An 11,133-nucleotide genomic window follows, 5' to 3' on the forward strand; every position below is an offset into this window, starting at 1 on the left:
GAAATACTGAAGTATAAGTACTGCCAATCATATTGTATAACATAGGGCAATTATTAATCCATCTACAGTTACTGATCCAGTGTTTTCAAGGCTTTTAAACTTGTGTCTCTGAAATATTTCAGGTTGTGTTTAATGTCAGAGTTACGTTGTTCACATTTCTCCTTGTTAAATATGACTTCCTGCTGTTGCTGTGACCAAATGTACCTGCAGGTAAAATATCATATTCATATTCTTCATAACATCATGACTCAGTGAAGCAAGTAACACAAAGAGCGCCAGACTGCAGACAAAAACACACACACACATAATCAAAAGGTCTTTATTTACAGGGGTGAGTATGTACAAGCTTATTTACACAGAGGTAAATTAACAGCATCTGTCCATGTTGTTATTACACTGCACTACAAACATACAGGCTGAGACTGAGAGACACACACACACACACACACACACACACACACACACAGTTTTGGTGTCTGTGGTTTTCAGAGCAGTATTCGACTCGTTCTGTGCCCATGTAGACGTCGACAACACAACTTTATCTTTGTTAATTTCAGCTTTTCTTTAATTTGTTGTCATTTTCACACAGTTTGTTTAAACTACACACAGACACACAAACTAAATCCATCGGCTGTCTGGTTTGTTCACGTCTCAAACTGAAACAAACACAGAGGAAAGGTTTTGGGAAACCCATTTCTTCATTTTCTTGCTCAGAAACAGATGATCCCTGAGAAGCCTGACTCACTCCCTCTCTCACTCAGGCTCAGGAACAGCCATTCACTTAGAGTAATGATAATAATGTCGTTAACATCGAGCCATCCGGGCCTTCAGCTCTGAGACTACAGAGTCTGTCTGTCCACAAAGTGATGAAACAACAATCACTTCCTCAGACACTGCCTCCAGAAAGCATCGCTCAGGCAGGAGTCACTGAAACTGAACTTTGACCTTTACATAAGAAAAAAGTCCACTTGGAAAACTAGATGCTCTTATTACAAACTCATTCTACATGATTAAAATTAATGATGATACTTTGTAATAAAGAGTTTTACCTACAGACATGTAGAGCAAATATTTGGTCTCAATGGGCTGAGTCACAAAAACCTTTTCCACATGTTTGAGTCTTCACTTGGGCTAAATTTAAATGACCAAAGGTGGAAATATCTGATTGGATGTTGCTCAGTGGTGACCTCACACACACACACACACACACACACACACACACACACACACACACACACTCTCCCTCTTCAGTCTGAATCACTGCTGCTGCTGGAGGAATCAGTCGACATGGCCTCCACATCGTCCTCGTTCTCCTTGTTGTGACCCGGAGGCTCCAGGCCAAAGTCGTTGCCGTGGTGAGGAGGCAGCATCCCCACTGAGACGTCTGAGGACTGCCAGGGGTAGTGAGGCGTCAGTACGTCTGTGGAGGCAGAGCAGAGGTGGTGGTTAGTCAGTTACCATGGAGACAGCAGGGCTGTCGCTTTGTCATACAACTGACCCGCGTCACAGAAATCTCATCAGTGACGCCTTCTTACAAGCTTCTGGCTCGAGGATGAGCACTGTGAAAAGTTATTAGTCAGATCACACATCACTGTACAGGTGATGTTGCTCCTCTGGATTCTGACTCACCTGGAGCAGGTGAGGCAGCGAGGCCTTGCTCGCTACCGTCTCCTCCATTTTTACTGATTAGCTTAATTTACTGATAGATCTACAGGCAGCAATAAGTCCAGCTGACAGTGGATTTTCAGAAAGTCCTCTGCTGAACCACATGACAAAGTACTTCAAACACTCCTGTGATGCCCCTCCCACTGTCTTGGAGGTTGCGTCCTGGCCAGCCTCAGCAGGCAATTGGTCCACATGGGGGGTCGTCAGCTGATGTAGTTCACCTGGGCCTTCCAGACTATAAAAGCTCTCTTGCTCTCCCCCTTCCAGCTGCTCACATCAGTTTATTTTAGTATCATCTTTTGCTTCTGCACATTCAACACCTCCACACATGCTCTGCTCTCATGGCTAAACTTGCTGATTACTACACCTCTTTTCTTATTGGTCTCATCTGTTAGTTATCATACATTTTCTGTCTTTAGTTTAACCTTTATGTGAACTCCCGTCTTATCACATTCACACTCTGCTGCTCTGATAGGCTGTAAACTGCCTTTGAAAATTCACCTTTCTCTAACATTTTATAGACCAAACCATGAAAAGATTAATTGGGAAAATGACAAAGTAACTGATGTTTAAAATAATCATTAGGGCCAGTAGAGGTGGACGAACAGTATAGAAAGTACACTGCAATGAATTAGCCCCACATTTTGTATTTTAACTATACTGTGTAAACCACTAGAGCCCTCGCAGATCTACGTCCACACCACTAGGTTTTAGTTTTAAACTAATCTCTTCCTCTTCGTGTCCTTTTCCATCCAAGACTCATACATGGGCCTTTGGTTAAAAGTTCCCTCAGCCTACAGGTGGACTCACCTGGCAACCTCCCAGCAGCCAGAGCGTCTCCTGGCAGGTGTCCGTTCACGCCGTTGGTCGGCAGGTTGGCCATGTGACCCAGCATCCCACTGCGCATTTCCAGGTCGGTGGGGTAGGGTCGGCGTGGATCACCTGAGACACACATTAGTATTCACAGTTAGCGAGGTACAACCTGGCCTCTGCTGACAACCAGCAGTGACGGTGTGGGTCCTACCTGGCACCCAGTTGAGAGGAGCACACACAGCATTACTGGCACTGATCCTGTGAGCATATTTGATGATTTCCTCTGATGAGATGCTTCCTGCAGAGAACAAGTTAACAACTGGAGTGAGTGGACAAACCATCAGACACAAGACCAGAGTCAACAACCTCAGAGACAGGTGTGGTAGCTCACCTTTCCTGGCTTTGTCAATGGATTTGAGTTTCTCTTTGGCCTGGTAAACAGCAGTGGCCTTAAAAACGACAGAAGAGGAGCCAGGTTAACACAGAACACAGAACCAAGATGGCTTGGTGATCATTTAGGGAAACGTCCAGTAGGAGACATGGATTAGGAGACCGAGGGCCCCTGGTCACAGACCAGCACCACCCACCAGGATGTGTTCGGCCTCCTTCAGCTGTTTCTGGAGCTGCTGGATGTCGCTGTCTCTCTTTTCCACCTCCTTCTCCAGCAGCTGCATCTCCTGGTGCACCTTCCCCTGTTGCTGAGCCACCTCCATCAGCTCCTGAAACTCCCTGTCCCTCTGCACCAGCAGCTCCAGGATCTGAGGACAAAGACCACAAACACCAACCACCCCCATTACGATCCCCTGCATGTTTAATTACCCCAGTCTCACTGTAGCTGTAGTGTAGGGTTACCTGAACGTCCTCTCCTGGCTGCGGCAGCTTCTGGCTCCTGGACAGAGCTAGCATCTCTATCAGCTCCCTGAAACAACAACAACACGCAGCGGGAGTTCAGCTAACAGCCGGAAAAGAGAGCAGCTCCCGCGGCAGGTCATGGGCTCCGACCAGCCGAGGAAACGCTTCACGGGTCGAACAACAGCGAACACCACGGCGGGAAACAGCCGCACAATGTTTAACTTTACCGGGATAAAACCTCCAAGTCATCCAGCACAGACAGCAGCCGTTCCTTCGTTGACTTCTCCGCCACCGTCGCCATGGTTGTCTCCCGTCGCTTCTGCGCAAGACAGGAAGTGGCGGCCCGTTCGTCACCAAATTAAGAGTCCCACGGCGCCACCTGCTGTATTGGACCGTGTAGGTAGCGTCATTGCTTCAAACTATGTCCTATACGTTTTATTTCAAAGTATAGAAGTTGTGCTCCCAGAGGAAAACAAAAAGGGAAACTGAAAAAATGCGTTTGGGAATAATCTTTTAATACTTTTAGCATTTTATACATAAACACATAAATGTCGTAAACGAGATAATGTTATAGAAAAAATACGTGAAATGTTCCACTATTAAAAACATATTTTCATGAATATCTGAGCCCTCTGACCTGTGATGTTCTTGTTCTGTCCACATTCTGTGTAGTAAGACTGCAATGAGCGATTAAAGCCAGGGAGGCAGTAGTGCAGGAAGCCAACTACTGTAAAGCCCCGAAGAAGAAGAAGAGCCAGCAGCAGAAGACGAAGCAGAAGAAGAAGAAGAAGAATTAAAAGGAGGATTTAACCACAGACTGCTCAATAATAAAGGTAAGTTTCCATTAAACAGTGGTAAAGCGCTCCTATTTAAAATGGTTAATAGAACATGCAGTCAGGATGTTTAGTGTCTGGTTTAAACACATGTACTTGTTATTTTTTCCTCCTATGGAGGCTTGTTTAGTTAATGAGCAGCTAACCTAGCCAACAGTTAGCTTTGGGAAAGTTACAGCTCCACAGTATCAGGGATTAGCCGCCGGGAGACCTCGTCCTGTCACAGACCGCTGTCACTGTCAACGACTGGCTGTTTCAACTGTTTACTGAATAAAACGTGGATTTAAATGACCCCCAGTGTGTATCGGTTTACCTGCTCTCCACCTTAAAGCTGCCAGTGGAGCAGCAGGAAGCCCCTCAGTCAACAGCTCTTGATCGGCTGCACTCACCTTCTGCTGGGTGAATCAGTGCCGCCCAGCCCGCCTCCTGAATAACAGTTTTTATCCTACTCTAGTTGAAATAAATAGAGTGGACAAAATACTGGAAACACCTGTCCATAGCTCAACAGCAGCACATACTCCATCCTCTAAAAAGAAAGAAAGACCCCGTTAAATCAGCACATCTGGAACAGTTGTGCAGGCTGAACATAAACTGAACATTATAACCTTCATGAGGAGGGATTTACTGCAGGACTGAGTGTTCAACAGACAGCCCTATTTAACCATGTGACCCTCTCTGTACGTCCATCAGTACCTCTGACCTTATCTGAAGTCTGTTTGGTGACAGCTGTCAAAGTAAAGCACAGTGCGGTGTCAGTAGATGCTGGAATCAGATGGGTTGCAGAAGATGGTGCCACACCTGACACTGTGTGTGCGCCTATATGTTATTCTCAGCATTTGTTAAATATACTGAACAAAAGTAGAAATGCATCACTATAAAATGTGAAGTTTTACCACACAATGCCACAGCATACATTTGGCTGCTGAATCTCCACCAGAGCTGTTGCCCATGAAATGAAGAGTAACTTCACTATCAAAGTCGTTTTCTGAGAGTGTTACTACATCCAACCAGCCTCTCCCCCGCGGATGAGATGCTCTGGATCTGTGATCCAGGTTCTGCCAATAACCAGAGCTTCAGAGTCCAACAATCAACAACCTGATCAATCTGTACAAAGGAGACGTGTCGTGCTGCATGAGGCAAATAGTGGCCACCCCAGATACTGACTCTTTTCCTGATCCACAACCTTCTCCCTAAAGGAAATGCACACCTGTAGCCCAAGTCATGTGAAAGCCACAGTTCAGTACCTAGTAAAAGTCTTTTTTCATAATAAAACTATACATTTTATTGTGGCCTTTTATTGCATCCAGCCCAAGACGCACCTGTGCAATAACCATGCTGTGTAATCAGCATCTGAATGTGCCACACCTGTCAGGTGGAGGCATGATCTTGATAAAGGAGAAATTCTCACTAACACTGATTTAGACAGTGTTTGAGGAAAATTTAAGAGAAATAAAAATGTGTGTAGAAAAAATCTTAGATCTTTTATTTCAAGTCATGAAAAACAGGAGTAAAAACAAAAGTGCAATCATGCAAATAAAGGCTGCTTCCCACAGTGTTTGATCTCAGACCTCCTCCACAGGCGAAACCTCTCACCCCTGGTAACACGTCATGTGATGCTCTAATCATTATTTGCGTTTCCTCCTCAGATGCCCACTCAGAAGGAATGCCACGTTTGTAAGAAAAAAATCGGAGTAGCCAGTAAGACGTGTGCTCACTGTGGTGCCAAGCAGCCGTACAAGCAGAAGCTGGAGAACATAAAGAGAAAACTGTCCCACGGCTGGAAGGAGAGGCAGAAGAAAAACAGCAGCGTCAACAAAGTATATGACGCAACAAATCTACTGGTGGGTTGTTGTTTTTGTCCATTAACTTCATAAGCACTGTAACATTCATCCTTGTTTCAATCCTGGTTTGTCGGTTTGTGTGACGAATGTTTGTCCGGCTGGATCCACACAAGCTCGTTGTTTCTCTGTCACTGAATTCAAACAGTATCCAGGTCTGTTTGACAGCAGCTCTGTCATTACATCAAAGCAAAGAGTGTTTTAAAGCCTTTTGTCAGTCAGTGCAGTTCACCCAGATTTGATTCATTATGATTTTGTGTCGATTTTGTTCCAGCTCCACAAATGGGAACTTCTGGAGCGACACCCGATGCTGCTTCTTGCCCGGAGAACGACACGCGGGTTTTTAGCTGAGTGTTTCTGTCCGTGGCAGATGAACGCAGAGGATGGTAAAGACGCCCTCGCCGCGATAAAGAGGATTTATGAAAGTCTTCTCAACGGTAATGAACACAAACACGTGTGTTATATTTTCACCCAAGAGTCTCTTTAATGACAACAAACTGGTTTTACCCAGAGCCCAACATTCAGATACAGGACACAACTTTACTGTCGTCTCGCCTCAGTTGCAACCTGTTACAGTTCAATGCTACATAGTTTTCAAATTTAATATATCTAGTATATACAAATAATATCAATATATAACAAGAGCAATACAGTAAAATTCAAAGAGGGATACCTTTGTGGAGAAGAAAGTGTTTAAGAAATAAGAAGAAATCAGAATAAAGAATAAAGAAGATGCTGCAGGTAGAGGTGGAGCAGGAAGCTGAGGCTGTGGACCACGTGCATCTTAAACAATAGAAAAAGGATCAGATCATTGTTTGAATATAAACACGGGTTGTGTGTAGTTTATGGAGAGGTATTTACACACAGCCTGTTGTTTCCCTGCAGTGGCTCTACCAGCAGGAGCAGCGGGGGGGCCGGGGGAGCGTGCAGCAACAGACAGTGAGGAGCCTTCAGCCCCACACACACAGACTCCACCTCCAGACCCCCATGCCCCCCCCTCTAACAGCACAACTGATCCAGCATCAGAGTCCATGTCCACACCTCGGCTCGGCCCACAGCTCGACACTCACTTCACTTTTGCAGTGACTCCCGGGTCCTTGTCCCTGGCCTCTGCCCTGCCCCCCTCCTCCTCCTCCTCCTCCTCCTCCTCCTCCTCCTCATCCTCATCCTCCTCCCCCCAGATTCCTCCTGTTTCCTCCTCCCTGACCCGTCCTGTGTCCTCCCTCTCCCCCCCACCATCCTCCTCTCTGGCTCCTCCTGTGTCACCAACCCTCTCTGCTTCTCCCAAACCCTCCCTCTCTCCTGCATCCACTCAGCTGGACAGTCCAGGCTCAGGATCTCCGTCATGGACCAGGACACAAGAAAGACAGAGACTAGACCCCAGTGGTATGTGTGGGTTCTATCACCGCATTCAAATCAGCACTGCAGCCTGATCCCAGTCTTCTCCCAGCTGCATGAACAGGACCTGTCTCACTGGTGTTTGGAAAATAACATTTGTGAATATGAGGATCGTTTACTGTAGCGTCTAAACAGAGTGTTTTTGTAAAAATGAAAACTTAAGAAACAGCAGTAACACAACGGAGTAGATCTAGTCTTGTCAGTTTAACACACTTGATACTCACATGCCTGTATTTACATGCACAGATGGTTTTGTTGCTGTTATCACACTGGCCATGAACTGTCCCTCAGTAATGTGACTACAGCTTAAGTGATAGGGAGGCGGAGACAGACAGGAAATGTGGGGTCAGAGGTGAGGGGAGAGACATGCAGCAAGTGGTCTAACCAGCTGGGAATCGAACCAGTGAGTCACTACTGAAATACTCAGATACTTTCACTTCCATCCGTCCATTTTCTTCTTCTTGTCTGTGGGGGGGTCTCAGTGGCAGCAGGTGAATCAAGGTATTCCAGACGTCCGTCTCCTCAGCAACACCCCCCCCCCCCCCAAGGATCCAGAGGCGTTCCCAGGCCAGATAAGATGTTTAATCCCTCCAGCAAGTTCTGGGTCAACCTCAGGGTCTCCTCCCAGTTGGATGTGCCTGGAAAACCTCCAAAGGTGCCCTGGAGGCATCCTAACCAGATGCCCAAACCACCTCAACGGGCTCCTTTTGAATTGAAGGATGAGCAGCTCTGCTCCGAGCTCCAGCTGAAAGAGCTTCTACATCACTTGTTTAACACACATTGGGAAATACAGAGATGTGGATATTATATGTTAGGACCAGTGTAGTTAGGGATCTGTGGCTGGTGTCTACAGAAAGAAATCATAACAGACACCAGTAATTCTTACGGAAGCCCTGAAAGGACAGTTGTTTTTTTTCTCTTGCCTCACATTGGTTGTTTTTTCAGATGAATAAAGAGAAAAAAACAATTCTACAATGAAAAAAAATTTTCATCAATCTTTTTTTTTTTGGGTGTTTGTCTTTGTAAAACTGATTTTGGCCACAAGAGGGTGAAGTGCACAACTACTCAAGTCTGAAATCCAAATCAGACTAAAAGCATTCCAGCTTTTCTAGGTCATTTTCAATTTCTTAGATTTTTTTTGTTTGTTTTTATCTGTGAAAACAACCCACGAGAGGGGCAGGTGAAGAAAGTATTTTGGGAGACATTTTTCTTTTTTTCTTTTTTTCATTTCTTCCCTAAAGAAAAATAACATTCACTTGCCTCTCAGGGCTTCTGTAAATTCAACATGGGTACTAAAGTACTGTTCTAAGACAGATCTGACAAAAATGAAGAACCCATCCTCGAGAACACACCAGTGTGGTGAACTGTGGGAAACTTTAGTCCTGTAACATCAGTGGAAAAGGTCCTGTTCAGAAGCTGTTGGTGTTAGCAGTAATCCTGATTACATGGAAAGTTCCAGTTTCATTTCTGTCTTGTTCCTTTAACTGTGACCTTCATGGTCCATGTTTAGACAATATCAGCTGAACCTACAAATTATTAACATCTCTCGATTTGTTTCAGAATGTCCCATTCATCAACGGTCCACCAGTTTCCCCTACAAAAAAATACTAGGGGAAAGAATCAGGGAGGTGTGTAATCCAGACCAGCTTCTGAAATTACTTTAAGTGTCACAAAGTGATGATAAGATTCTCTCTGTGGAGTCATGGTCCAGCAGGAATAAACCTTGTGGAGTCATTGTGCTTTGTGTTAAAAGAGGGTTTAGTTAGTTTTTGACCAGAGACATGACTGAATGAAAACATTCGAGAATATACAGAACATTTGGGTTGAAGAGGATTTATCATGTAAAGCTTCACAATTTAAAAATTCAGTTTCTACATCATTATCAAAACATTGTTTATTTATATAAACCGCAACTTCTGAGCACTTTATGTCTTATTCAGTTAGTCCTACTTTACTATTATTGGTTGTTTCCACTAGGATTTAATGCTGTAGTTGAAAAGCATGCACATCAGTCTGCCTGCTCTCACCTTTTGTTCAGAGAAAATGTGATGAATCTGACCTGTGTGTCTCTGTCTTCACTAAGGGCCGTGCTGAGGTGTTGGTGCAGTGGTATCCTTGCTCTGGATGGTGAGTGTGTTCCTCTAAGTTCACAGCAGGTGATGGAGCAGGAGGCAGAGAGCTCACAGTAACTGTGACTGCAGCCTGATCAGTGAGACTGACTCTGTTCTGACACTGTAGTCGGGTTTGGAATTAAATGAAGTTCAGATTCTAATTCGTAAAAGATGTAAAACTACACTGAGATGGTTTTTGGTTCTTCACAAAAATATCTTCTTATGGATATCAACACTTCCAATAAAACATTGGAGAAGTGTGAATCTGGACCTTTAATCTGTGATCAACCGATAACATCCATGAACGCGATGATAGCTGAAGGTCCAGATAGTTTCATGCTGTAAAACACAACAGCATCTTCCTGTCAGACACAATGCTAGTGTGAGGTGGAGAATTTAAAATAAATGCATGGATTGCAGCAAATAAATGTTACTTTATTTGGTAACTTTGGCCCTGCACAATAGTTCTGTCTGCATAACTCATATTTTCACATAAATGCACAGAATATCGCATGTGTACATTATTAGTCTCATTAGTGTATTAAATATAAAATAAAACAGCATCAGTGTAGTTGTGTGTATTCCAGCGTTCACAACAATGTGACAGTGGATAATAGTTGTGCGTCTTTGTGTCTTACAGTGGAGCAAACTGGAAAAACACCTGGGAACCAAAAGAAAATATTTTAAGTTGATGTCATCGCCAAGATATCTGTGCTTTGTTGTTGTTGTTGTTGTTGTTGTTGTTGTTGTTGTTGTTGTTGTTGTGTTCTGAGACATTTACAAAGACTGACTGAGGTTGTGCCTTTTCACATCAGATTTATGCCTTTTAATGTCATAATTTAAATCATGTTCATCACTTCTTCTGCTCTTTTATGGAACTGCTTCTTAAAGCGAACATCTTCCTTTCTCTGCATCTTAGGAAACTGGATACATCAAATAAAACATTTTGAATTAACGCGTTGTCACTGGCTGATTGTTGTGATTGTCCACAGTAACTTTGTCAGTTACAGTAAAAGGCCCTGTTCGAAACACAGTAGATGTAGTGTTATGTTTAGTGCGGGGAAGCTGCTGCTAACGAACAGGACAGTGTTTACTGGATCCAGGTAGAGCGCGGAATAACAGCCTGGACCTGGCAACCATCCCCAGTGGTCGGGGAGTTGTGTTGACTTTCTCTTGGTGGAGAGACAACAAGGTAGATACAGGTAAGGACGAGTGTTCCGGAAATTGACTGTGTTCAACTTCAAAATAAAAGTAGAGCTTGTTCGGGAATAGCAAAGTGGAAGCAAAGTTTTAATTTCTCATTTAACTTCATGTGACCAGAACATTTTTATCCTAAAGTTTACCTGTTAGTCAACACTCATGTTCCCTGTGTGACACCATCATGAATGAACAAAAATCAACTCTTCAAAACTTTACAGGAACATATTAAGAAGGGACGTATGATTTTACTTGTCACTGAATGTAGGAAATAATTCTTCCACAGCCAGAAGAGGTTCTGTTAGGAACCAGTGGAGAAGAGGCCTGTGCTTAGAATATAATGGAAATACTCATTGTGGTGATTCCTACTTCTGTGTTTTCCTTGGCACTTGTGGCTTATTTCCTTTCAAGTCTAGAGCTGCCAAA

General features: G+C 44.1%; 2 protein-coding genes across 4 annotated transcripts; one reads left to right on the top strand and one right to left on the bottom strand.

The window, feature by feature from the left end:
• Nucleotides 1-303: 303 nt before the first annotated feature.
• med4 (mediator complex subunit 4) lies at nt 304-3,695 on the bottom strand. The gene is made up of 7 exons (XM_071472495.1): nt 3,558-3,695; nt 3,331-3,397; nt 3,066-3,236; nt 2,870-2,927; nt 2,690-2,776; nt 2,476-2,607; nt 304-1,420 (listed from the first exon to the last, which is right to left on the bottom strand). The coding sequence occupies exons 1-7, from the start codon at nt 3,629-3,631 to the stop codon at nt 1,248-1,250; spliced, it is 762 nt and encodes a 253-aa protein (XP_071328596.1). The 5' UTR covers nt 3,632-3,695; the 3' UTR covers nt 304-1,247.
• LOC139614849 (uncharacterized) lies at nt 3,613-10,463 on the top strand. 3 transcript variants are annotated; one of them, XR_011687150.1, is made up of 8 exons: nt 3,613-3,726; nt 4,003-4,163; nt 5,810-6,004; nt 6,276-6,438; nt 6,887-7,387; nt 7,882-9,027; nt 9,483-9,526; nt 10,151-10,463. XR_011687150.1 is itself a non-coding variant. In XM_071472490.1 (7 exons), the coding sequence occupies exons 2-7, from the start codon at nt 5,810-5,812 to the stop codon at nt 10,200-10,202; spliced, it is 1,023 nt and encodes a 340-aa protein (XP_071328591.1). In that variant the 5' UTR covers nt 4,003-4,163; the 3' UTR covers nt 10,203-10,463. The 3 variants fall into 3 exon arrangements, 2 of the variants coding, with proteins under 2 accessions (XP_071328591.1, XP_071328592.1); XM_071472490.1 differs by lacking the exon at nt 3,613-3,726 and having other exon boundaries at nt 8,960-9,027; XM_071472491.1 differs by lacking the exons at nt 3,613-3,726; nt 7,882-9,027.
• The last annotated feature ends 670 nt before the right edge of the window (nt 10,464-11,133 follow it).

Source organism: Trachinotus anak, unplaced genomic scaffold (assembly GCF_046630095.1).
Source record: "Trachinotus anak isolate AG129_WGS33_773 ecotype Australia unplaced genomic scaffold, CSIRO_AGI_Tana_v1 ptg000039l, whole genome shotgun sequence".
NCBI classification, from domain to species: Eukaryota; Metazoa; Chordata; class Actinopteri; order Carangiformes; family Carangidae; genus Trachinotus; species Trachinotus anak.